The following is a 27,326-nucleotide window of genomic DNA, read 5'->3' as shown; positions in this document are numbered from 1 at the left end:
TCCACCTTCACATGACCCGGACCCGGAGCCGGACCCGGAGCCGGACCCGGACCTTCGCAGGGCCGGCCTGTGCCCTGTCTGTGGACAATGCCCACTAACCCCACCTGCTTCCTGCCCCCCGGCTACCCCCAGGAACCACGCCCTGCTCTTCTGCCTGGGGAAGCCAGGCACCATGAGACTGGCGCAGGACCCCCACAGTGATGCCCATCAGATGGGCAGCCCCCGAGCCCCCGACCCCCGCCAGGCTTGAAGCAAGCAGCTCAGAGCCGTGGGTCTGGAAAAGCATATAAGTAGAGGGCAGAGCTGAGAAGGGGGGGTGTCTCAGGACCCAAGCACCCGAGGTGCCCGCCGGAGCCCCAAAGCCGGCTGCCCATTGGCAACATCCTCCCACCTGGGACCGTGGCCGGAGGGCAGTCTGGACCGGCCTGACCTCTGGCGGCTCCTGCCCTGGGTGTCTGTCCCCCGAGGGCGGGGGTGGCCTGTCCAGGTGAGAACGGCCCCAGGAGCTACCTGTGCAGCACCCTGGAGGGGGGGCCAGGCCTCGCCCTCCACAGGCCCTGGACGAGCCCCCTTCCAGTCCCCAGGGTGGGGTTTAGGCATCCATGCTGACTGCCCGCACTGACCCCCAGGAAGAGCCCTGGCCAGTCCAGCCGGGGGTAAACACTGGGCGAGTTTGCAGGACCCTGGAGGCCATGCACCGGCCCCCTGCTCAGAGGTGTGTGATAACGGGGCCGCTGCCCACTGAAAATTTTCCAAAGGCCAGTCCTGATAAAGCAGCGTCCAAGATCCTGTTTGGCCACCACCGTAGCTGGCCGGCCGTGGCGATGACGGGACCAGAGTGTGGGGAAGCAGGCAGGCGTGGCGGGGGCAGGGCCTTCAGCCCCCATATAAGGCCCCCCGGGCTGCCACTCGGGCTGCACAGGTGCAGCCGGCCGGGCGTCCCACGGTGGAAGGGGCTGGGTCCAGCAGCGACCTCTCTTCTCCTGGCACCATGCTCGGGCGCTGGCTGCTGCTGCTCCTCTCCTGTGGGGATGCCCTGCTCGGCGCCGGTGAGTGGGGCCCTGTGGGTGGCACACTGGGAAAGTCTCCCACGCCCTCCGGCCTCGCCAGCTTGGCCAGAGGTGGGCTGGCCACGTGGACACTGAGAGACGAGGGCAGGAGGGGAACCAGCCCGGGAGGCCCCTGCTCGTTCGTGGCCATGGCACCCTTGCCAAGGCCCAGCCAGCAGGAGTCCGATGGTGCAGGGGCCGCGTGGGGCAAGTGCCCAGGAGGAAGGAGGCTGTGTTGGGGCAGGAGGCCGGCTTCATGCACTCCCTCCATGGCATCAGGGGTGGCAGACACAGGCGACCTGGGGCAACGGCGCTCGGAGCCTGGCACCATCCCTCTCCCCACTGGGTCCTGGGGGCAGCCAGAGAGCACTGAAGTGCGAAGACTCACAGAGAGACCTGGCCCAACCGGGTCCCGTCCGGGCCTCACATTCCCCGCCTGTCAAATGCCTCCCTTCGGTGTGACCGCTGTAAGGGTCAAAGAAGTGGGAGGCTGGACAGGCCGCCCCACCAGGGCCCACCCATCCGCCACTGGGGCAGGGGTGCCCTTCCTCCTCCCCGGGGCCCTTCGGCCAACCACCCCAGGCATCTCTGATGCATGGCGGGGAAGCAGCTTTCACCCCTGAGGCCAACCCTCGGAAGGGGCCAGCCCGGGTGTCCCCTGCTGGCCAGGGTGCCCCCTGGTGCAGGCGCCAAGCCTTCGGCCCCTTCCTCAGAGCCCTGACCTCTGAGTCCAGAGGGACTCGTTGCTGCTCCCTCGCTGATCCTTGCCTCTCTGGCCCCTCCTGGAGGCCCCACAAGCCTCAGCCGGGCCCGGCGCCTGGGGCAGGCTGCCAACCCCGAGTCCCGCACTCTCTTGTGGGCCCTTTCACCCGTCCTCACGTGGAGCCCCTGCCCTGCTCACCGGGCACCCACTCACCGGGCAGCTCTGAGCACTCAGGACCCCTGCTGGCCAAGGCTGCCTCCCTGAGCCTGAGCACCCCCAGACCTGGACCCAGAACCGGTCCAGGTGGGAGGTGCCTGGGAGCCAGCCTAGGGGTGCAGGCCTGCAGGTGTGCTGAGGAGCTTGGCTTTGGGGAGCCGTGGGTCCAGGCTGAGTCCGCGGCGGAGGTGGAGAGATGGGGCCTCCACGTTTCTGCAAACGCTCTCTGAGCGCCACTTGCTCTGCTGCGAAGAGGGGGTGCCAGGCGGGCCCTGCCCTCCCAGACACGGGGCTCCCAAAGAGCGGATGGGACGTCAAGACCCCGGGGCAGGGGCTCCAGGACGGAGGCCCTTGAGCCAGGCCGGGGTGGACCCAGAACGGGCAAGGCGGGCAGAGCTGCCAAGCATGCAGAGGGAACGGTGTGTTCTCTGGCCACCACAGGGCCGTCAGGGGCATGGCCAGCCCAACCGAAGGCCCCGCGGGTCAAGGGCCAGCGCCTGTTCTGAGGGTGGTGGGAAGCCAGCCGGCCCTGGGGAGCAGCGGTAGTGCCGCGGGCCAGTTTTCGGACAGCTGAGGCCACCGGGCAGGGGCTGGGGGGGCACCTGGCAGAGCAGCGGACAGGGGACATGTGACTGGGGAGCTGGCGTCTAGATACAAGGAGGAGCAGTGGTGAGGCCGCCCCAAGGGACCGGCGGGGCCGGTGGCGAGCCGGGGGAGGGCCCGGGTGCGCCCCTGCATGACCGGTGCCCCAAGGAAGGAGGACCAGGTGGCGCCACCCCCCCAGCCTGGGACCCCGGGGCCATCAGGCAGGCGGACCTACTCCCTGATGTCACCCAGGAACCCACAGAACCTGGGGCCAATGGGGCGCAGTGGGGAGCGGGTGGACGCGGGCCCTCGGGGGCTGCATATGCGGTGATGGGCCTCAGGGCCAGGCCACGGGCCGCAGTAGGACTATAGCGGCCGAGGGGGAGGGGGGAGGCGAGGCTGGCCAGGGCTTCCTGCCCCTGCCGTGTCACCGTGGCAAGTGTCGCCAGGCATTTCTCTGGCCAGGGCCACCAGAGTCCCAGGAGACTGACCGGGAGGAAGGAAGCAGAACCAGCCCCTTCCAGGGCCCAGGACAGGGAGAAACATAAGCCTGCTGAGTGGCCTCAGGCCTCACCCTGCCTCTCTGAGCGGCCTGCAGAGTGGGCGGGACTCGAGGGCAACGGCCCTGCCAGGTTCTCCCCCACTGGCACACCACCCGGCCCCTCTGGGCTCAGGGCTCCCACCTCCCACAAGTACCACTGTGAGGCCGTGAGGCTGCAGGAGGCCACGGAAGCCCTCGGAGCCGGCAGCCTGGAGCCCTTCACACGCCTGTTCGCGCCACACCTGGGATTTTTGTCAAACCCGGAGGGCCAGGCACGACTGCGGAGGCGGAGGGACTGGATGCCAGGGAGCCTGGCCCGGGCCGGTGTCCAGCCCTCTCCACTCCCCGGGACCTGCTGGGCCCCAGCTCACCCGCGGTCCGCTCGTGGCCCTTCTGTGCCTGGACTTGGCCTTCCTGAGCGGGGCCTGGGGGCGGGGCTCATCCCCGCTGTGTCCCCAGCCTGCAGGTGATAGCTCAGATGGGTCCCTCCAAGGGGACCCCGTGGGGAACAGTGGGGAAGGTGAGCCCCGCTCCCCGCTCAAGAGCCACCAGCCACCCTGACCACGGCTCCCGTCCACACAGGTCTGGATGACAGCCCCTCGGCGCCCCCAGGCCTCCAGAGGCTGACAGACTCCCCGCAGACAGGTGAGGACCACGGCCACGGCCCTGCTGCCGGGTCTGGGGTTCCCCAAGGGGACCCGGCGGCCGCAGCACCACAGCCACCCCTGGCCCGGGGCGAGACAAGCCCGTCCTGCTGCGGGCGGCGGGGTTGGGGGGGTCCTGCTGGAGGAGCTGAGCTGCAGCTTTGCATCCCACAGACCCCACCTCAAAGCTGGAGGAGGGGGGCCTTTCCCCACCACCCCAGGAGGCCTGGAGGTTGAGGCCTCTGGTTGCCTGGTGTGGGCTCCCCGCCGCCTGGGGGGGACGCTGGGCTCCAAGACCCTGCCCACGCTCCCCGCAGCTCCAGACAGGGGCTGGTGCTCCACGTGGGGGGCCGGCCACTTTTCCACCTTCGACGGCCACGTGTATGACTTCTCGGGGACCTGCAACTACATCTTCGCGGCCACCTGCGAGGACGCCTCGTCCACCTTCAGTGTCCAGCTCCGGCGAGGGCCCAGCGGGAACATCTCCCGGGTCATCGTGGAGCTGGGGGCCTCTGTGGTCACCGTCCAGCAGGGGGTCATCTCTGTCAAGGACGAGGGGTAGGTTGTGGAGCCGGGCCGGGCAGCTGGGTCCCTGAGGGGGTGGCCGCTGACGGTGTGGCCCCGCAGGGTCGTCAGCCTGCCCTACACGAGCCACGGGCTACAGATGACGCCCTTCGGCCAGAGCGTGCGTCTGGTGGCCAAGCGGCTGGAGCTGGAGCTGGTGGTCGTGTGGGGCCCAGGCGCCTACCTCATGGTGAGGACGTTGGCTGGGTGGGGGCTGCTCCTGGCGCTGTGCGGCGGGGCCGGGGTGGGCAGGGGCCTGCCCGGGAGCCTGGGCTTTTGGCGGCTCAGTTTCCCACTTGAAAGCAGGGAAGACCCAGCAGGAAGAGAGGACCCGGGGGCGGTGGCGGGGGGCCGGGGGGACGCGGGGGCGGCGGGGCGCGCGGCCTGCCCGGGAGGGTGCTCTGGGCAGCTGGCAGGCCGCGCCCCTCCCGCCGCACGGTGCTCCCTGACCCCCAGGTCCTAGTGGAGAAGAAAAACGTGGGCAGGATGTGTGGGCTGTGTGGCAACTTCAACGGCCAGCGGACGGACGAGTTTCTGAGCGAGGATGGTAGGTGGCGGGGGGCGCAGACCCCTCCCCGGCCCGGCGCCTGTGGCGCTGACCCCATCCCTTCCCGCACCCCAGGCAAACTCCTGGACCCCCACAAGTACGCCGCCCTCCAGAAGCTGGACGACCCCAATGAGATCTGCTCCTACGAGGCCATCCCCAGCCCCCGGGGCCTGCAGGCAGGGCACGTACGTGAGGTGGCCGGGCTCCCGGGGCAGCGGGGGCCCTTCAGCCCGGTGGGGTCCAGGCCACAAGCCAACACCCCCCACCCCCAGCCTTCCGAGTCACGGGCGTGGTGCGGGCCCTGGCCTTGGCCCCCAGGCTGAGTGATGACGCGAGCGGCCCTGTGCCCAGGCCCAGACCTGCTCCCGGCTGCTGACCCTGGTGGCCCCCATGTGCAACGTGTCCAAGGAGCCGTTCCTGCTGAGCTGCCAGGCAGACATGGCCGCGTGCGCCCAGCCAGGCTGGTACAACTGCAGCTGCGCCACGTTGTCCGAGTACTCCCGCCAGTGCAGCATGGCCGGCCAGCCCGTCAGGCCCTGGCGGGGCCCCGGCCTCTGCTGTGAGTCCTGGGAGCGTGGGGGGGAGGGCAAGGCCACAGACTCGACACCCCAAGTGCCCCCTCGACCACGAGGCAGAGGAGACCTGGGGGGCAGGGGGCCCGGCCCGAGTCCTGGGCCAGGGCGGCGGTGGGTGGGGGGCCCCGTGCCACCGGCGCCTCTCACGGGGTGGCTGCGGGCCCACAGCTGTGGGCGAGTGCCCAGCCAACCAGGTGTACCGTGAGTGCGGGGAGCCCTGCGTGCGGACCTGCTCCAACCCACAGCCCAGCTGCTCTGGCTTCTGCACCTTCGGCTGCTTCTGCCCGGAAGGTGAGGCAGGCCCTCTGGGACCTTGAAACGCCCGCCCTGGCCTCCAGGACGCCCTGTAGGGCACGGGCAGGGTGAGGGCAGGCAGGGTGAGGGCGGAGGGAGTGGCTCTGAGCGCCAGGCAGGCGGGGCTGCAAGGCAGGGGGGCTGAGGGCGCGGCCCTCCTGGGCGGCCCTGCAGGAGGCCGGGAGGGCGTCTCCTGGCGGCAGCCCCAGGAAGCCCCTCTCCTGCAGGGACGGTTCTGGATGACAGCTCCAAAAACCACAGCTGCGTGCCTGTGCCCCAGTGCCCCTGCACACGGGGCGGGGAGGTCTACGCCCCCGGGGAGGCCACCACAGCCGCCTGCCAGACCTGGTGAGCGGGGCAGCTGGGAGGGTGTGGGAGTGGGCCGGGACCTGGGCACCCGCCCCCTGCCTCTCCAGGCCCTCTGGTCATACCTCCCCCGCTGCAGCCGCTGCTCCGGGGGCCGCTGGGAGTGCGTGGAGCAGCCCTGCCCCCACCGCTGCGCCCTGGAGGGCGGCTCCTTCGTCACCACGTTCGATGCCAGGCCCTACCGCTTCCACGGCACCTGTACCTACACCCTCCTCCAGGTAGGGTGCCGCCTCCACCTGGGGGCCTGCCTTGGGCGGGGGGTCCGTCTCCAGGAGCACCTGGGCCGCTGTGCTGAGCCACCGCTCCCCCCAGAGCCCCCAGCTCCCCGACGGGGGCGCGCTCCTGGCCGTGTACGACAAGTCTGGGTACTCGCACTCGGAGACCTCCCTGGCCGCTGTCATCTACATGTCCAGCCAGGTGAGGAGCCCCGTCCCGCGGTCCCCTGGGGGTGCTCCCCGCCCCGCCCGCCCCCATGACCGGCCACCCTCCTTCCAGGACAAAATCGTGATTTCTCGGGACGAGGTCATCACCAACAACGGGGACACCAAGAGGCTGCCCTACCACACCCGTACGTCGCCCCGGCCCCGGCGGGCGCCCCGGCCCCCCTGAGCCTGGCCCCAGGGCAGGCCTCGCTGAGCCCTCTGTCCCGCAGGCAACATCACGGTGTTCAGGCAGACGTCCACCCTCATCCAGATGGTCAGCACCTTTGGGCTGGAGCTGGAGGTCCAGCTCAGTTCGGTGTTCCAGGTGTATGTCACTGTCGGGCCCCAGTTCAGAGGCCAGACCAGAGGTGAGCCCCTTCCCCGCCAGCTGCCCCTCCACCCAGCTGCGCCCTCCAGAGGAGAAGGGGCTGAGCAGAGCAGAGCCCTGACCCGCAGGGCCAGCGCTCGGGGCCCCAGGCCAGCTCCAGGCCGGGGGCAGCCGACCGTGGTTAGGGCAGGGGAGGGGCTCTGGGGGGTGTGGGCAGGACAGGTCCCACCCTGAGGCCCGCCCACCCAGGGCTCTGCGGCACCTTCAACGGGGACACGACAGACGACTTCACGACCAGCATGGGCATCGCCGAGGGCACCGCCTCCCTCTTTGTGGACTCTTGGCGGGCGGGGAACTGCCCGGCGGCGCTCGAGCGTGAGACCGACCCCTGCTCCATGAGCCACCTCAACAGTGAGTGCCGCCCAGGGGGGGCTGCAGGTAGGAGGGAGGCCCCAGAGGGGACCTGACCACTCCTGCCCCCCAGAGGTGTGCGCGGAGACCCACTGCGCGGTGCTGGTGAAGACGGGCACGGTGTTTGAGCAGTGCCACGCCACCGTGGACCCCAAGCCCTTCTACAAGGTAGGCAGTCCTGCGGGTGGGAGCAGTGCGGGGGCAGGGGGGGGGGCGGGCACCCACGGCCACCGTCTGCCCGCAGAGGTGCGTGTACCAGGCCTGCAACTACGAGGAGACCTTCCCGCACATCTGCGCCGCCCTGGGCAGCTATGCCCTCGCCTGTGCCTCGCGGGGTGTCCTGCTCCAGGGTTGGAGGAGCAGCGTGGACAACTGCAGTGCGTGCGGGGCTGGTCGGGGGGCGGGCGGGGGAGGGGGCTGTCCCCCCCGCGGGCCTGACTCTGGGTCCCCACAGCCATCTCCTGCACGGGCAACCAGACTTTCAGCTACAACAGCCAGGCCTGTGACCGCACGTGCCTGTCACTGTCCGACCGCAAGGTCGAGTGCCACCCTAGCGCCGTGCCGGTGGACGGCTGCAACTGCCCCGAGGGCACCTACCTGAACCACAAGGCCGAGTGCGTGCGCAAGGCCCAGTGCCCCTGCCTCCTGGACGACAACAAGTTCCTCCTTGCCGGCCAGTCCACCGCGGTCAACGGCGTCATCTGGTGAGTTGAGCGAGGGTCCTCAGGGCAGCCGCCCGGCCAGCAGCCTGGCCCAGGCAGCACTCACGCGGCCTCTCTCCTGCAGCCACTGCATCAACGGGCGACTGAGCTGCCCGGCACGGCCCCTGATGCTCTTGGGTAGGTACCACGGCGGGGCTGGCAGGGCTGGCGGGGCTGCACCGCGGTCGCCTCGGCTCTGCTGAGCCCGTCCCACCCGGGCCCTCGTCTCTGCAGCGACCTGCTCGGCCCCCAAGACCTTCCAGTCCTGCAGCCAGAACTCCGAGGACAAGTTTGGGGCGGCCTGCGCCCCCACCTGTCAGATGCTGGCCACCGGCACCCCCTGCGTAAGGCTGGTGGAGCGAGGGCGAGCACGCCCCCTGGAGGGCGGTCCCTGCGGCCCAAGGATGCTAGGGACAGCGGGGGCGGGACGTCCCACACAGCGGACACCCCAGAGCTTCTCCCCGGGCCCACGGGAGGATTTCCGCAGACCCCTCAGGAAAGGCGGGCCCTCCTCTGTCCCCGCCATCCCGGGATGAGCGTGACTATGGGCATGGCCACCTGGACTCTCGTCTGGGGGCTCCCTGAGGACCGTGCGCCAGAGGGGCTCTGCGGGGCCGAGAGGCTGGAGCAGCTTTGCTACAGAGGCCCAGGGCAGGGCGGGCACAGGGAGGGGCCTGGGGGGGAAGGGCCCAGGGGCAGGAGCAGGCGGGGCCACCTCCAGGGCCGACCCTCCTCCTGCAGGTGCCAACCAAGTGCGAGCCTGGCTGCGCCTGTCCCAGAGGGCTGTATGAGAACGCCAGCGGGCAGTGCGTGCCCCCCGAGGAGTGCCCGTGCGAGTATGGGGGCGTGTCCTACCCCCGGGGCGCCGAGCTCCACGCCGACTGTAAGAGCTGGTGAGTCACAGCCCCCCCCCAGACCCAGTGGCCCGCTGGCCTCCAGTCCTCGGGGGCCCCCCCAGGTCAGGGGTCATGACCACTCCTCCCACAGCGTCTGCTCGAGGGGGACGTGGACCTGCCAGCAGAGCACCCGCTGCCCTTCCACCTGCACGCTCTACGGGGAGGGTCACGTGGTCACCTTCGACGGGCAGCGCTTCGTGTTTGACGGCAGCTGCGAGTACATCCTCGTCACCGTGAGTGCCAGCCCGGGCCAGGCGGGGGCCGGGGCTGCGGGGGCGGCTCCTCCTCAGCGCCCCCTCCCCACAGGACGGCTGCGGCGCCAGCGACGCTCAGCCCACCTTCAAGATCCTGACGGAGAACGTCGTGTGTGGGAACTCGGGCGTCACCTGCTCCCGGGCCATCAAGATCCTCTCGGGGGTGAGCGCAGGAGGGCGGGTCCCGCCTCCCCTGGGGCCGTGGAGCCTGGCTTCTCAGGGCCACCCTCGTCCACACGGTGGGCAGCAGCGTCCCCCTGGAGCTGGACAACCGCGTGGAGGGGAGGGGTCTCGCACAAGCCTGACCTTCAGCCCTCGGCACGGTTTCAAGGATGTCCTGGAACCTTCCGCAAACAGCGGGCCCCGGAAGGCAGGCCCCCAGCCCAGAGCTTGGCCCCGCTTTGGAGCGCTCAGGCCGGCAGGCAGACCCGGTGGCGTTTCGTGGCCGCCCAGGATGGGGGCGGGCAGCCCATGACGGTCGCACCCCACAGGGCCTGTCCATCGTGCTGGCGGATGGGAACTACACGGTCAGCGGGGAGGACCCCGGCGTGCGCTTCCGGGTCAAGGCCGGCTCCCTGCACCTGGAGCTGGACGCCACCATCGGCAGCGCCTACAACCTGAGCCTCATCTGGAACAAGCACATGACCGTCTTCATCAAGGTCGCAGGTGCCTCCCAGGTACCGCCGCCCGCGCCCCGCAGCCCCGGGAGCGGGGGCGGGGGGGCCGCCCACCTGCCCGCCTGACGCCAGCCCCCCCGCAGGACACCCTCTGCGGCTTGTGTGGCAACTACAACGGGAACATGAAGGACGACTTCCAGACGCGCAGCAGATACGTGGCGTCGAGCGAGCTGGAGTTCGTGAACTCGTGGAAGGAGAGCCCGCTGTGCGGCGACACCACCTTCACGCTGGACCCCTGCAGCCTCAACACCTTCCGCCAGTCCTGGGCCGAGCGCAAATGCAGCATCATCAACAGCCAGACCTTCGCTGCCTGCCACAGCCAGGTGCGCCCACGCCCGCGCCCCTGCGCCCGTGCCCCACCGCTGCCCAGGAGTGCCGAGGGGCGGCCGGGACGCTGCGGGCTGGACGCTGCAGCCGGACACTGAGGATCGGGACACTGAGGGCCATTTCCCGTAGGTGTACCACCTGCCCTACTACGAAGCTTGTGTGCGCGACACGTGCGGGTGTGACACCGGCGGAGACTGCGAGTGCCTGTGCGACGCCGTGGCCGCCTACGCCAAAGCCTGCGTGGACAAGGGCGTGTGCATAGACTGGAGGTCCCCGGACTTCTGCCGTGAGTGCCCCACTCTCGCCCACAGGCTTCCCCGGGGCCAAGGCAGGGCTGCCCAGCAGGGTGGGGTGGGTAGCGGGCCGTGCCCCCCCAGGAGGCCCTGCGGAGCGACCACAGCCCCCTGACTGGGCCCCTCCCCCGCAGCCATCTACTGCGACTTCTACAACACCCACGCGCAGGTGGGCGGCGGCGAGTACCAGTACACCCAGGAGGGCAACTGCACATGGCACTACCAGCCATGCCTCTGCCCCTCGTGGCCGCAGAGCCTCCCGGGCACCAACATAGAAGGTACCTCACAGAGGAGGGGACACGAGGTGGGGCCGGCAGGAGCTGGCGGGAGGAATGCGGGTCCAGGAGAGGGGACCCAGAGGGGGCAGCCACAGCTGGCTCAGGGGAGAGGCGGGGACAGACGGTGGCGATGGAAGCAAGCCCCGGGGGCGGGGGGCGCGGGCCCCGGGCACTGAGGTCGGGCCCTTCTCTGCACCCTGGCTCCCAGGCTGCTACAACTGCTCCCGGGACGAGTACTTCGACCCCGACAAAGGAACATGTGTGCCATGCGGTAAGCCTTGCCCAGCCTGCTGCCCCCAGCCCCCTGCTCCCAAGCCTACACCCCTGGGGTGTGCAGACTCCCAGACACAAGGGGACAGCCCGGCCCTCGCCTCCCGGCCCTCCCCACACACCCACATCCACCTCCAGCCACAGGGCAGACCTGGGCCCTGCGGGACTGCCGGGTGGGTGGGGCCAGCCCTTCAGGAACAGGCGGCCTGGGGGGTGCAGGACAGCACCTGCAGCGACCCTCGCCTGGACACTGGGGAGAAGGAAGGGGAGAGGAGGGGGAGCAGGGCTCCAGGCCCTCCCAGCTAGCCCCAGCCCCCCTGCCTCTGGCCTGGGGTCACGCCTGGAGGCGCCGAGGGCCAGGCAGGTGGGGCCCAGGCAGGCTCCTGACCAGCTCTCCTCCGCAGCACCGCCACCCACCACGCCGCAGCCCACGACAGGTGAGTGCACTCATGCTGGGTGCCGAGGGAAAGCGGGCTCTACTGCCGGCCCTCCCCTGGCATAGCGGGCAGCCCCCGACAGCTGGGCAGCAGCCGGGCCCCAGTGATGGCCTGGGCTGGGCCATCTCTGCCCGGTGGGGGCACGGAGCTGACCAGGAAGTCGGCCGAGAGGGGACAGTGGGCCCGGCTGGAGCCCAGCTGGGGGCCCACGCTGCCCTCTGAGGCCCCCAGCCGCGGCGTCCTGCCCGCAGGCAAGAGAGGGGTGTCCTCCCAGGGGGTGCTAGGTCAGCCCCCGGCCCCGCAGTGACGCACATCTGCCCCTGCAGGGTCGCCCACCACCGCAACGCAACCTGCCTCGGCCAGCACGGTGGGGCTCAGCTCCCCCAGCCCCACAGCCACGCCTGAGGCCCCAACCCCGACGCCCAGCCTTTCCGCCACGCCAACAGCCCCCTCCTCCACACAGCCAGGAACAGCCCCGACCACCGGGACAGGACCAACAATCTCCACTGGAGGTAAAACTGGGCTGTGCGGGCCCTGCTGGGGGAGGGGCCCCCGCAGGAGCCTGGATGGGGCTGGAGACGTGCCGGGCACTGTTCCCCGCAGAGTCATCAGCAACCACCTCTGCTGTCACCACACGGGCCACACTGACACGGACTCCCACGGCTACACCGAGATCAACAGCCACGGGACCCACGGTGACCCGGGCCACAACGCAGCCCACAGCACCCCCAGTCAGTGTGGCCACGCAGTCCACAGCTCGGTCCACGGCACGCACCACGGTGCCCGTCTCAGGGACCGCCACAGGGCCCATCACGAGTAAGCACCACCACCCATTCCCACAGAGGGGCTGTGGCCACGCTGTCGGGGCTGTGACCAGGTGGGGTGAGATCGGGGCTGCCATCTCGCTGATCACGCTCTGCTCCCGACATCTCCATGCGCCCCTGCGCCGCAGCCACTCCTGCCCAGGGGACCCACAGGCCCCAGGGGACACACTTGATCCTAAAGGCCTCAACCAACTACAGGCTCCGACTCTGGGGCTGGGGCCGAACCTCCGGTTCCCCTGAGAGCAGGTGAGAAAAAAAGCCCCTCCGGAGCCAGCGACAGATATGCCCCAAATGGACGGCCCAGGCAGACGAACAGTGGCCACCTTGGGTGTACGGGTGAGGGGACAGAGGCCAAGGAGGCCTGCAGGGGAGGATCTAGAGAACCCACATCAGGCGGTAGCAAGGACCCCACAGAAGGACGGGGTGTGGGACAGCAGAAAGCACGCATGTGAATTGCACCAGGGGGTGGCATGAGGCAGGACTGAGGAGAGCCGAGAAAGTAAGGGGTGGGGACAACCAGATCGCAGCCCCGGAGAAGGAGGATAAGAGGGGGACTGACACTGCGGTCTCAACAGACTCGGCAACTCCGCACTGGACCGAAGAAACCCCTGTCACTGGGAAGACAGAGCACACGGAAACGCCACGACCACTGGAGACCACGACAGGCGAACACACACGGCACAGCACACTGCCAACAACCACCAGCGGAACGGGCAAGGAAACCAGCGGGGCCACGACATACTCAGCATTCACGGAGGGGCCACACACCAACACCCAAACAGCCACACACCCGCCATCCACCACACCCGCCACCCCCACTCTTCCTGCCTCCACCACCTCCCGCGTCACTGCTCCACCCACCGGAACCCCCGTCACGACCACCACCACGCATCTTACCACAACCAACCCCAAGACACTTCCCATTATCGAATCGACACCAGCCACCGCCTCCGTCACGCCAACCTCCCGCACAGTCAGCGCCCCAACACAGTCCCACCCTCCCTCCTCCACCGAGAAGCCCACTGGCACCGCAACGCCATCCACTCCTGTGCCCGTCACCGGCACGGTGCCCACCCCCACGGCCCCGCCACTGACAACCACCCTCACCCTGACCACCAACACCCAGAGCCCGGCCAGCACAACCCCAATCCCCACGGCCACCGTGCCACCCTCCCCTTCACCTGACCACACCGGCCCCACGGCCACACCACGCACCACCAGCTCCCCCCAGCCCACCACCGCAAGCACTCCCACACCCCTCACGCACACGGCCACGGCCACCGTCACGGGCACACACACCCCTTCCACCACGCCCTCCACCCCCACTCTTCCTGCCTCCACCACCTCCCGCGTCACTGCTCCACCCACCGGAACCCCCGCCACGACCACCACCACCCACCCAACCCCATCACACTCCCAGACCCCTCCCGTTACCCAGTCCACACCCGCCACCGCCTCCGTCACGCCAACCTCCCGCACAGTCAGCGCCCCAACACAGTCCCACCCTCCCTCCTCCACCGAGAAGCCCACTGGCACCGCAACGCCATCCACTCCTGTGCCCGTCACCGGCACGGTGCCCACCCCCACGGCCCCGCCACTGACAACCACCCTCACCCTGACCACCAACACCCAGAGCCCGGCCAGCACAACCCCAATCCCCACGGCCACCGTGCCACCCTCCCCTTCACCTGACCACACCGGCCCCACGGCCACACCACGCACCACCAGCTCCCCCCAGCCCACCACCGCAAGCACTCCCACACCCCTCACGCACACGGCCACGGCCACCGTCACGGGCACACACACCCCTTCCACCACGCCCTCCACCCCCACTCTTCCTGCCTCCACCACCTCCCGCGTCACTGCTCCACCCACCGGAACCCCCGCCACGACCACCACCACCCACCCAACCCCATCACACTCCCAGACCCCTCCCGTTACCCAGTCCACACCCGCCACCGCCTCCGTCACGCCAACCTCCCGCACAGTCAGCGCCCCAACACAGTCCCACCCTCCCTCCTCCACCGAGAAGCCCACTGGCACCGCAACGCCATCCACTCCTGTGCCCGTCACCGGCACGGTGCCCACCCCCACGGCCCCGCCACTGACAACCACCCTCACCCTGACCACCAACACCCAGAGCCCGGCCAGCACAACCCCAATCCCCACGGCCACCGTGCCACCCTCCCCTTCACCTGACCACACCGGCCCCACGGCCACACCACGCACCACCAGCTCCCCCCAGCCCACCACCGCAAGCACTCCCACACCCCTCACGCACACGGCCACGGCCACCGTCACGGGCACACACACCCCTTCCACCACGCCCTCCACCCCCACTCTTCCTGCCTCCACCACCTCCCGCGTCACTGCTCCACCCACCGGAACCCCCGCCACGACCACCACCACCCACCCAACCCCATCACACTCCCAGACCCCTCCCGTTACCCAGTCCACACCCGCCACCGCCTCCGTCACGCCAACCTCCCGCACAGTCAGCGCCCCAACACAGTCCCACCCTCCCTCCTCCACCGAGAAGCCCACTGGCACCGCAACGCCATCCACTCCTGTGCCCGTCACCGGCACGGTGCCCACCCCCACGGCCCCGCCACTGACAACCACCCTCACCCTGACCACCAACACCCAGAGCCCGGCCAGCACAACCCCAATCCCCACGGCCACCGTGCCACCCTCCCCTTCACCTGACCACACCGGCCCCACGGCCACACCACGCACCACCAGCTCCCCCCAGCCCACCACCGCAAGCACTCCCACACCCCTCACGCACACGGCCACGGCCACCGTCACGGGCACACACACCCCTTCCACCACGCCCTCCACCCCCACTCTTCCTGCCTCCACCACCTCCCGCGTCACTGCTCCACCCACCGGAACCCCCGCCACGACCACCACCACCCACCCAACCCCATCACACTCCCAGACCCCTCCCGTTACCCAGTCCACACCCGCCACCGCCTCCGTCACGCCAACCTCCCGCACAGTCAGCGCCCCAACACAGTCCCACCCTCCCTCCTCCACCGAGAAGCCCACTGGCACCGCAACGCCATCCACTCCTGTGCCCGTCACCGGCACGGTGCCCACCCCCACGGCCCCGCCACTGACAACCACCCTCACCCTGACCACCAACACCCAGAGCCCGGCCAGCACAACCCCAATCCCCACGGCCACCGTGCCACCCTCCCCTTCACCTGACCACACCGGCCCCACGGCCACACCACGCACCACCAGCTCCCCCCAGCCCACCACCGCAAGCACTCCCACACCCCTCACGCACACGGCCACGGCCACCGTCACGGGCACACACACCCCTTCCACCACGCCCTCCACCCCCACTCTTCCTGCCTCCACCACCTCCCGCGTCACTGCTCCACCCACCGGAACCCCCGCCACGACCACCACCACCCACCCAACCCCATCACACTCCCAGACCCCTCCCGTTACCCAGTCCACACCCGCCACCGCCTCCGTCACGCCAACCTCCCGCACAGTCAGCGCCCCAACACAGTCCCACCCTCCCTCCTCCACCGAGAAGCCCACTGGCACCGCAACGCCATCCACTCCTGTGCCCGTCACCGGCACGGTGCCCACCCCCACGGCCCCGCCACTGACAACCACCCTCACCCTGACCACCAACACCCAGAGCCCGGCCAGCACAACCCCAATCCCCACGGCCACCGTGCCACCCTCCCCTTCACCTGACCACACCGGCCCCACGGCCACACCACGCACCACCAGCTCCCCCCAGCCCACCACCGCAAGCACTCCCACACCCCTCACGCACACGGCCACGGCCACCGTCACGGGCACACACACCCCTTCCACCACGCCCTCCACCCCCACTCTTCCTGCCTCCACCACCTCCCGCGTCACTGCTCCACCCACCGGAACCCCCGCCACGACCACCACCACCCACCCAACCCCATCACACTCCCAGACCCCTCCCGTTACCCAGTCCACACCCGCCACCGCCTCCGTCACGCCAACCTCCCGCACAGTCAGCGCCCCAACACAGTCCCACCCTCCCTCCTCCACCGAGAAGCCCACTGGCACCGCAACGCCATCCACTCCTGTGCCCGTCACCGGCACGGTGCCCACCCCCACGGCCCCGCCACTGACAACCACCCTCACCCTGACCACCAACACCCAGAGCCCGGCCAGCACAACCCCAATCCCCACGGCCACCGTGCCACCCTCCCCTTCACCTGACCACACCGGCCCCACGGCCACACCACGCACCACCAGCTCCCCCCAGCCCACCACCGCAAGCACTCCCACACCCCTCACGCACACGGCCACGGCCACCGTCACGGGCACACACACCCCTTCCACCACGCCCTCCACCCCCACTCTTCCTGCCTCCACCACCTCCCGCGTCACTGCTCCACCCACCGGAACCCCCGCCACGACCACCACCACCCACCCAACCCCATCACACTCCCAGACCCCTCCCGTTACCCAGTCCACACCCGCCACCGCCTCCGTCACGCCAACCTCCCGCACAGTCAGCGCCCCAACACAGTCCCACCCTCCCTCCTCCACCGAGAAGCCCACTGGCACCGCAACGCCATCCACTCCTGTGCCCGTCACCGGCACGGTGCCCACCCCCACGGCCCCGCCACTGACAACCACCCTCACCCTGACCACCAACACCCAGAGCCCGGCCAGCACAACCCCAATCCCCACGGCCACCGTGCCACCCTCCCCTTCACCTGACCACACCGGCCCCACGGCCACACCACGCACCACCAGCTCCCCCCAGCCCACCACCGCAAGCACTCCCACACCCCTCACGCACACGGCCACGGCCACCGTCACGGGCACACACACCCCTTCCACCACGCCCTCCACCCCCACTCTTCCTGCCTCCACCTCCTCCCGCGTCACTGCTCCACCCACCGGAACCCCCGCCACGACCACCACCACCCACCCAACCCCATCACACTCCCAGACCCCTCCCGTTACCCAGTCCACACCCGCCACCGCCTCCGTCACGCCAACCTCCCGCACAGTCAGCGCCCCAACACAGTCCCACCCTCCCTCCTCCACCGAGAAGCCCACTGGCACCGCAACGCCATCCACTCCTGTGCCCGTCACCGGCACGGTGCCCACCCCCACGGCCCCGCCACTGACAACCACCCTCACCCTGACCACCAACACCCAGAGCCCGGCCAGCACAACCCCAATCCCCACGGCCACCGTGCCACCCTCCCCTTCACCTGACCACACCGGCCCCACGGCCACACCACGCACCACCAGCTCCCCCCAGCCCACCACCGCAAGCACTCCCACACCCCTCACGCACACGGCCACGGCCACCGTCACGGGCACACACACCCCTTCCACCACGCCCTCCACCCCCACTCTTCCTGCCTCCACCACCTCCCGCGTCACTGCTCCACCCACCGGAACCCCCGCCACGACCACCACCACCCACCCAACCCCATCACACTCCCAGACCCCTCCCGTTACCCAGTCCACACCCGCCACCGCCTCCGTCACGCCAACCTCCCGCACAGTCAGCGCCCCAACACAGTCCCACCCTCCCTCCTCCACCGAGAAGCCCACTGGCACCGCAACGCCATCCACTCCTGTGCCCGTCACCGGCACGGTGCCCACCCCCACGGCCCCGCCACTGACAACCACCCTCACCCTGACCACCAACACCCAGAGCCCGGCCAGCACAACCCCAATCCCCACGGCCACCGTGCCACCCTCCCCTTCACCTGACCACACCGGCCCCACGGCCACACCACGCACCACCAGCTCCCCCCAGCCCACCACCGCAAGCACTCCCACACCCCTCACGCACACGGCCACGGCCACCGTCACGGGCACACACACCCCTTCCACCACGCCCTCCACCCCCACTCTTCCTGCCTCCACCACCTCCCGCGTCACTGCTCCACCCACCGGAACCCCCGCCACGACCACCACCACCCACCCAACCCCATCACACTCCCAGACCCCTCCCGTTACCCAGTCCACACCCGCCACCGCCTCCGTCACGCCAACCTCCCGCACAGTCAGCGCCCCAACACAGTCCCACCCTCCCTCCTCCACCGAGAAGCCCACTGGCACCGCAACGCCATCCACTCCTGTGCCCGTCACCGGCACGGTGCCCACCCCCACGGCCCCGCCACTGACAACCACCCTCACCCTGACCACCAACACCCAGAGCCCGGCCAGCACAACCCCAATCCCCACGGCCACCGTGCCACCCTCCCCTTCACCTGACCACACCGGCCCCACGGCCACACCACGCACCACCAGCTCCCCCCAGCCCACCACCGCAAGCACTCCCACACCCCTCACGCACACGGCCACGGCCACCGTCACGGGCACACACACCCCTTCCACCACGCCCTCCACCCCCACTCTTCCTGCCTCCACCACCTCCCGCGTCACTGCTCCACCCACCGGAACCCCCGCCACGACCACCACCACCCACCCAACCCCATCACACTCCCAGACCCCTCCCGTTACCCAGTCCACACCCGCCACCGCCTCCGTCACGCCAACCTCCCGCACAGTCAGCGCCCCAACACAGTCCCACCCTCCCTCCTCCACCGAGAAGCCCACTGGCACCGCAACGCCATCCACTCCTGTGCCCGTCACCGGCACGGTGCCCACCCCCACGGCCCCGCCACTGACAACCACCCTCACCCTGACCACCAACACCCAGAGCCCGGCCAGCACAACCCCAATCCCCACGGCCACCGTGCCACCCTCCCCTTCACCTGACCACACCGGCCCCACGGCCACACCACGCACCACCAGCTCCCCCCAGCCCACCACCGCAAGCACTCCCACACCCCTCACGCACACGGCCACGGCCACCGTCACGGGCACACACACCCCTTCCACCACGCCCTCCACCCCCACTCTTCCTGCCTCCACCACCTCCCGCGTCACTGCTCCACCCACCGGAACCCCCGCCACGACCACCACCACCCACCCAACCCCATCACACTCCCAGACCCCTCCCGTTACCCAGTCCACACCCGCCACCGCCTCCGTCACGCCAACCTCCCGCACAGTCAGCGCCCCAACACAGTCCCACCCTCCCTCCTCCACCGAGAAGCCCACTGGCACCGCAACGCCATCCACTCCTGTGCCCGTCACCGGCACGGTGCCCACCCCCACGGCCCCGCCACTGACAACCACCCTCACCCTGACCACCAACACCCAGAGCCCGGCCAGCACAACCCCAATCCCCACGGCCACCGTGCCACCCTCCCCTTCACCTGACCACACCGGCCCCACGGCCACACCACGCACCACCAGCTCCCCCCAGCCCACCACCGCAAGCACTCCCACACCCCTCACGCACACGGCCACGGCCACCGTCACGGGCACACACACCCCTTCCACCACGCCCTCCACCCCCACTCTTCCTGCCTCCACCTCCTCCCGCGTCACTGCTCCACCCACCGGAACCCCCGCCACGACCACCACCACCCACCCAACCCCATCACACTCCCAGACCCCTCCCGTTACCCAGTCCACACCCGCCACCGCCTCCGTCACGCCAACCTCCCGCACAGTCAGCGCCCCAACACAGTCCCACCCTCCCTCCTCCACCGAGAAGCCCACTGGCACCGCAACGCCATCCACTCCTGTGCCCGTCACCGGCACGGTGCCCACCCCCACGGCCCCGCCACTGACAACCACCCTCACCCTGACCACCAACACCCAGAGCCCGGCCAGCACAACCCCAATCCCCACGGCCACCGTGCCACCCTCCCCTTCACCTGACCACACCGGCCCCACGGCCACACCACGCACCACCAGCTCCCCCCAGCCCACCACCGCAAGCACTCCCACACCCCTCACGCACACGGCCACGGCCACCGTCACGGGCACACACACCCCTTCCACCACGCCCTCCACCCCCACTCTTCCTGCCTCCACCACCTCCCGCGTCACTGCTCCACCCACCGGAACCCCCGCCACGACCACCACCACCCACCCAACCCCATCACACTCCCAGACCCCTCCCGTTACCCAGTCCACACCCGCCACCGCCTCCGTCACGCCAACCTCCCGCACAGTCAGCGCCCCAACACAGTCCCACCCTCCCTCCTCCACCGAGAAGCCCACTGGCACCGCAACGCCATCCACTCCTGTGCCCGTCACCGGCACGGTGCCCACCCCCACGGCCCCGCCACTGACAACCACCCTCACCCTGACCACCAACACCCAGAGCCCGGCCAGCACAACCCCAATCCCCACGGCCACCGTGCCACCCTCCCCTTCACCTGACCACACCGGCCCCACGGCCACACCACGCACCACCAGCTCCCCCCAGCCCACCACCGCAAGCACTCCCACACCCCTCACGCACACGGCCACGGCCACCGTCACGGGCACACACACCCCTTCCACCACGCCCTCCACCCCCACTCTTCCTGCCTCCACCACCTCCCGCGTCACTGCTCCACCCACCGGAACCCCCGCCACGACCACCACCACCCACCCAACCCCATCACACTCCCAGACCCCTCCCGTTACCCAGTCCACACCCGCCACCGCCTCCGTCACGCCAACCTCCCGCACAGTCAGCGCCCCAACACAGTCCCACCCTCCCTCCTCCACCGAGAAGCCCACTGGCACCGCAACGCCATCCACTCCTGTGCCCGTCACCGGCACGGTGCCCACCCCCACGGCCCCGCCACTGACAACCACCCTCACCCTGACCACCAACACCCAGAGCCCGGCCAGCACAACCCCAATCCCCACGGCCACCGTGCCACCCTCCCCTTCACCTGACCACACCGGCCCCACGGCCACACCACGCACCACCAGCTCCCCCCAGCCCACCACCGCAAGCACTCCCACACCCCTCACGCACACGGCCACGGCCACCGTCACGGGCACACACACCCCTTCCACCACGCCCTCCACCCCCACTCTTCCTGCCTCCACCACCTCCCGCGTCACTGCTCCACCCACCGGAACCCCCGCCACGACCACCACCACCCACCCAACCCCATCACACTCCCAGACCCCTCCCGTTACCCAGTCCACACCCGCCACCGCCTCCGTCACGCCAACCTCCCGCACAGTCAGCGCCCCAACACAGTCCCACCCTCCCTCCTCCACCGAGAAGCCCACTGGCACCGCAACGCCATCCACTCCTGTGCCCGTCACCGGCACGGTGCCCACCCCCACGGCCCCGCCACTGACAACCACCCTCACCCTGACCACCAACACCCAGAGCCCGGCCAGCACAACCCCAATCCCCACGGCCACCGTGCCACCCTCCCCTTCACCTGACCACACCGGCCCCACGGCCACACCACGCACCACCAGCTCCCCCCAGCCCACCACCGCAAGCACTCCCACACCCCTCACGCACACGGCCACGGCCACCGTCACGGGCACACACACCCCTTCCACCACGCCCTCCACCCCCACTCTTCCTGCCTCCACCACCTCCCGCGTCACTGCTCCACCCACCGGAACCCCCGCCACGACCACCACCACCCACCCAACCCCATCACACTCCCAGACCCCTCCCGTTACCCAGTCCACACCCGCCACCGCCTCCGTCACGCCAACCTCCCGCACAGTCAGCGCCCCAACACAGTCCCACCCTCCCTCCTCCACCGAGAAGCCCACTGGCACCGCAACGCCATCCACTCCTGTGCCCGTCACCGGCACGGTGCCCACCCCCACGGCCCCGCCACTGACAACCACCCTCACCCTGACCACCAACACCCAGAGCCCGGCCAGCACAACCCCAATCCCCACGGCCACCGTGCCACCCTCCCCTTCACCTGACCACACCGGCCCCACGGCCACACCACGCACCACCAGCTCCCCCCAGCCCACCACCGCAAGCACTCCCACACCCCTCACGCACACGGCCACGGCCACCGTCACGGGCACACACACCCCTTCCACCACGCCCTCCACCCCCACTCTTCCTGCCTCCACCACCTCCCGCGTCACTGCTCCACCCACCGGAACCCCCGCCACGACCACCACCACCCACCCAACCCCATCACACTCCCAGACCCCTCCCGTTACCCAGTCCACACCCGCCACCGCCTCCGTCACGCCAACCTCCCGCACAGTCAGCGCCCCAACACAGTCCCACCCTCCCTCCTCCACCGAGAAGCCCACTGGCACCGCAACGCCATCCACTCCTGTGCCCGTCACCGGCACGGTGCCCACCCCCACGGCCCCGCCACTGACAACCACCCTCACCCTGACCACCAACACCCAGAGCCCGGCCAGCACAACCCCAATCCCCACGGCCACCGTGCCACCCTCCCCTTCACCTGACCACACCGGCCCCACGGCCACACCACGCACCACCAGCTCCCCCCAGCCCACCACCGCAAGCACTCCCACACCCCTCACGCACACGGCCACGGCCACCGTCACGGGCACACACACCCCTTCCACCACGCCCTCCACCCCCACTCTTCCTGCCTCCACCTCCTCCCGCGTCACTGCTCCACCCACCGGAACCCCCGCCACGACCACCACCACCCACCCAACCCCATCACACTCCCAGACCCCTCCCGTTACCCAGTCCACACCCGCCACCGCCTCCGTCACGCCAACCTCCCGCACAGTCAGCGCCCCAACACAGTCCCACCCTCCCTCCTCCACCGAGAAGCCCACTGGCACCGCAACGCCATCCACTCCTGTGCCCGTCACCGGCACGGTGCCCACCCCCACGGCCCCGCCACTGACAACCACCCTCACCCTGACCACCAACACCCAGAGCCCGGCCAGCACAACCCCAATCCCCACGGCCACCGTGCCACCCTCCCCTTCACCTGACCACACCGGCCCCACGGCCACACCACGCACCACCAGCTCCCCCCAGCCCACCACCGCAAGCACTCCCACACCCCTCACGCACACGGCCACGGCCACCGTCACGGGCACACACACCCCTTCCACCACGCCCTCCACCCCCACTCTTCCTGCCTCCACCACCTCCCGCGTCACTGCTCCACCCACCGGAACCCCCGCCACGACCACCACCACCCACCCAACCCCATCACACTCCCAGACCCCTCCCGTTACCCAGTCCACACCCGCCACCGCCTCCGTCACGCCAACCTCCCGCACAGTCAGCGCCCCAACACAGTCCCACCCTCCCTCCTCCACCGAGAAGCCCACTGGCACCGCAACGCCATCCACTCCTGTGCCCGTCACCGGCACGGTGCCCACCCCCACGGCCCCGCCACTGACAACCACCCTCACCCTGACCACCAACACCCAGAGCCCGGCCAGCACAACCCCAATCCCCACGGCCACCGTGCCACCCTCCCCTTCACCTGACCACACCGGCCCCACGGCCACACCACGCACCACCAGCTCCCCCCAGCCCACCACCGCAAGCACTCCCACACCCCTCACGCACACGGCCACGGCCACCGTCACGGGCACACACACCCCTTCCACCACGCCCTCCACCCCCACTCTTCCTGCCTCCACCACCTCCCGCGTCACTGCTCCACCCACCGGAACCCCCGCCACGACCACCACCACCCACCCAACCCCATCACACTCCCAGACCCCTCCCGTTACCCAGTCCACACCCGCCACCGCCTCCGTCACGCCAACCTCCCGCACAGTCAGCGCCCCAACACAGTCCCACCCTCCCTCCTCCACCGAGAAGCCCACTGGCACCGCAACGCCATCCACTCCTGTGCCCGTCACCGGCACGGTGCCCACCCCCACGGCCCCGCCACTGACAACCACCCTCACCCTGACCACCAACACCCAGAGCCCGGCCAGCACAACCCCAATCCCCACGGCCACCGTGCCACCCTCCCCTTCACCTGACCACACCGGCCCCACGGCCACACCACGCACCACCAGCTCCCCCCAGCCCACCACCGCAAGCACTCCCACACCCCTCACGCACACGGCCACGGCCACCGTCACGGGCACACACACCCCTTCCACCACGCCCTCCACCCCCACTCTTCCTGCCTCCACCACCTCCCGCGTCACTGCTCCACCCACCGGAACCCCCGCCACGACCACCACCACCCACCCAACCCCATCACACTCCCAGACCCCTCCCGTTACCCAGTCCACACCCGCCACCGCCTCCGTCACGCCAACCTCCCGCACAGTCAGCGCCCCAACACAGTCCCACCCTCCCTCCTCCACCGAGAAGCCCACTGGCACCGCAACGCCATCCACTCCTGTGCCCGTCACCGGCACGGTGCCCACCCCCACGGCCCCGCCACTGACAACCACCCTCACCCTGACCACCAACACCCAGAGCCCGGCCAGCACAACCCCAATCCCCACGGCCACCGTGCCACCCTCCCCTTCACCTGACCACACCGGCCCCACGGCCACACCACGCACCACCAGCTCCCCCCAGCCCACCACCGCAAGCACTCCCACACCCCTCACGCACACGGCCACGGCCACCGTCACGGGCACACACACCCCTTCCACCACGCCCTCCACCCCCACTCTTCCTGCCTCCACCACCTCCCGCGTCACTGCTCCACCCACCGGAACCCCCGCCACGACCACCACCACCCACCCAACCCCATCACACTCCCAGACCCCTCCCGTTACCCAGTCCACACCCGCCACCGCCTCCGTCACGCCAACCTCCCGCACAGTCAGCGCCCCAACACAGTCCCACCCTCCCTCCTCCACCGAGAAGCCCACTGGCACCGCAACGCCATCCACTCCTGTGCCCGTCACCGGCACGGTGCCCACCCCCACGGCCCCGCCACTGACAACCACCCTCACCCTGACCACCAACACCCAGAGCCCGGCCAGCACAACCCCAATCCCCACGGCCACCGTGCCACCCTCCCCTTCACCTGACCACACCGGCCCCACGGCCACACCACGCACCACCAGCTCCCCCCAGCCCACCACCGCAAGCACTCCCACACCCCTCACGCACACGGCCACGGCCACCGTCACGGGCACACACACCCCTTCCACCACGCCCTCCACCCCCACTCTTCCTGCCTCCACCACCTCCCGCGTCACTGCTCCACCCACCGGAACCCCCGCCACGACCACCACCACCCACCCAACCCCATCACACTCCCAGACCCCTCCCGTTACCCAGTCCACACCCGCCACCGCCTCCGTCACGCCAACCTCCCGCACAGTCAGCGCCCCAACACAGTCCCACCCTCCCTCCTCCACCGAGAAGCCCACTGGCACCGCAACGCCATCCACTCCTGTGCCCGTCACCGGCACGGTGCCCACCCCCACTGCCCCGCCACTGACAACCACCCTCACCCTGACCACCAACACCCACAGCACTTTCAGCACCACGTCCATCTCCACCTCCCTCGTGAGCCTGTCTGCGTCATCTCCCCAAAGCTCTACCCTCAGCCCTCTGTTCTCCTCTCCAACCTCCCGCTTTCCCAGCCAAAGCCCTTTCACCACTTCTGTCCCTGGGTCCCGGCCTCCACAACCCTCTTCCTCCTCTTCCCCCTCCTCCACACTCCCTCCATTGCACACCACTTCCCCTTCTTCTTCTCTCTTGTCCTCCCACACCCCTCCTTCGTTCGCATCCTCGTCCTCATCTTCCTCTGCTCTTTCCACTTCCGCTCTGCACAGCCCTTCCCTGTCCACCCCCCTGAGCACATCACACACAGTCTCTCCGTCCACCACCCCCTCTGCCCCAGCCGCCTCCACGCCCACCTCCTCCTCCCCGTCGCCTCCGTCCCACCCCACGCTCCCCACCTCCACTCTGCCCATCACGAGTCCTCTGTCCATCTCTTCCACCCTGTCCCCTGTCCCCGCTTCCAGCACCGTACCCCTGTCCACACCCAGGACCACAGCCAGCAGCCCCGCTTCCCCCACTGCGTCCTCGCGGTCCACCACCTCTCAGTCCACCTCCCTCACCACCCGCGCCCCCGACCTCAGCCTCCTGTCCTCCACCTTGCGGGTGACAACCATCCCGATTTCTCCGGCCACCAACTTCACCACCAGACGGCCCAGCACCACCAGGTGGCTGACCACTGCTTTTCTGAGCAGCTCCGTCACTGTGCAGCCAAGCTCTCCAGTCTCCCACACGGGCCACTCCATATCTTCGCTCAGCACCTCTCTCCCCAGCTCCCCAGGTAAGTGACCTATCCGTAGGCCCCGCCCCGCCATGCCCCCAGTACACACCCCTCCTCAGCCTTCTCTCTGCCTTCTGGACCACACCCTGGGTCACTCCCACGTGTCCCCGCCTTTTCTTGTCCCCTCATACTTCCCGATGACCGTGCGGGTGCCATCTCTCCCCCAGCTGTGCTCCACCCTCTGTCGGGTGCCTCAGGCCACTGAGAGGCTGAGCAGGCCACCACGGCAGACGTGTCTCCTCCCCTCCCCCACAGCCGTCCCTTCTCCTCCCTGGGGAGGGCAGGGCAGCACAGGCACTGCGCTGACTTGGGGGCGCACACAGGTGGGTGGGCGTCCCGGCCTCCCCTCTGACCAGTTAGTTGCCTTGTGCCCAGGCGTGCCACTGGACGTGAGTGGCTGGGGCCCGGTCTGAGTTTGGGGGCCCCAGCTGTGCCCAGCAGTGCCTGGGAAGGACAGGGCTCCCCCGGCAGGCCACCTCCGAGTCCCGCCCCACCTCTCTGCAGCCCGTCCTCTGCCGCGTGCTGCCCCCCCGGCCCTGCGGCCTCTCCCAGCCCTTCTTGACCAGGTCCCAGCTCCTTTCTCTCCTCTGCTCCAGGAACATTCCCTGCTGACTCCAGTCTGGCAGAAATCGGTGCCTGGTCTTCCCCCGGAGGCCCCCTTTCCCACCGCAGGGCCTGTGTCAGTCCTGCACCCCCTCCATCGCGGCCCCTCCTCAGCCCCTGCTGCCGCCCTGGCCTCCCTCCACGAAGGCCCCCCGGCAGCCTTCCATGGCTGCTCTCTCCAGAGCTCGGGGAACCCTGAGTGTCCCTCATTCCAACCCTCCCATGATGCAGAAAGGAGGCACGGGTCTCACCCCCGCTGGCCACTGGGGCTGAGCTGGGACTGGCAGTCGGGCTCCCGGGTCCCAGGGCTGGCACCTGCCCGGGTCTCGGTCTGCAGGCAGCCTGCCTGCCCCGGGCCTGCCAGAGCCCACATGTCCTCCGGGCACACCCCTCCTCTGCTTTCAGGTGCTCCCCCC

The 27,326-nt window shown here is 69.8% G+C and overlaps 1 protein-coding gene across 1 annotated transcript in view; it reads left to right on the top strand.

The window, feature by feature from the left end:
• Positions 1-916: 916 nt before the first annotated feature.
• MUC6 (mucin 6, oligomeric mucus/gel-forming) overlaps positions 917-27,326 on the top strand; it is a 28,246-nt gene continuing 1,836 nt past the window's right edge. The window contains exons 1-31 of the mRNA XM_085010361.1: positions 917-1,049; positions 3,677-3,739; positions 4,056-4,296; positions 4,366-4,492; positions 4,759-4,849; positions 4,925-5,034; positions 5,201-5,408; positions 5,593-5,715; positions 5,946-6,066; positions 6,164-6,302; positions 6,397-6,501; positions 6,580-6,652; positions 6,737-6,874; positions 7,084-7,245; positions 7,319-7,413; positions 7,490-7,622; positions 7,700-7,949; positions 8,032-8,084; positions 8,181-8,290; positions 8,688-8,839; positions 8,934-9,075; positions 9,149-9,259; positions 9,588-9,773; positions 9,857-10,096; positions 10,230-10,386; positions 10,528-10,671; positions 10,880-10,942; positions 11,346-11,378; positions 11,705-11,890; positions 11,982-12,194; positions 12,778-26,307. Coding sequence (XP_084866487.1) covers positions 992-1,049; positions 3,677-3,739; positions 4,056-4,296; positions 4,366-4,492; positions 4,759-4,849; positions 4,925-5,034; positions 5,201-5,408; positions 5,593-5,715; positions 5,946-6,066; positions 6,164-6,302; positions 6,397-6,501; positions 6,580-6,652; positions 6,737-6,874; positions 7,084-7,245; positions 7,319-7,413; positions 7,490-7,622; positions 7,700-7,949; positions 8,032-8,084; positions 8,181-8,290; positions 8,688-8,839; positions 8,934-9,075; positions 9,149-9,259; positions 9,588-9,773; positions 9,857-10,096; positions 10,230-10,386; positions 10,528-10,671; positions 10,880-10,942; positions 11,346-11,378; positions 11,705-11,890; positions 11,982-12,194; positions 12,778-26,307 — 17,557 coding nt within the window. The 5' untranslated portion in view covers positions 917-991. The remainder of the gene's footprint in view (positions 1,050-3,676; positions 3,740-4,055; positions 4,297-4,365; positions 4,493-4,758; positions 4,850-4,924; positions 5,035-5,200; positions 5,409-5,592; positions 5,716-5,945; positions 6,067-6,163; positions 6,303-6,396; positions 6,502-6,579; positions 6,653-6,736; positions 6,875-7,083; positions 7,246-7,318; positions 7,414-7,489; positions 7,623-7,699; positions 7,950-8,031; positions 8,085-8,180; positions 8,291-8,687; positions 8,840-8,933; positions 9,076-9,148; positions 9,260-9,587; positions 9,774-9,856; positions 10,097-10,229; positions 10,387-10,527; positions 10,672-10,879; positions 10,943-11,345; positions 11,379-11,704; positions 11,891-11,981; positions 12,195-12,777; positions 26,308-27,326) is intronic.

This window comes from Sus scrofa, chromosome 2 (assembly GCF_054392235.1).
Source record: "Sus scrofa isolate SSC_HxYL_T2T_F1_AM1 chromosome 2, Sscrofa_HxYL_maternal_Yorkshire_Landrace_v2.0, whole genome shotgun sequence".
NCBI lineage: Eukaryota > Metazoa > Chordata > Mammalia > Artiodactyla > Suidae > Sus > Sus scrofa.
Note: the sequence above shows the minus strand (reverse complement) of the source record. Positions and strands in the feature narration are given on the sequence as shown.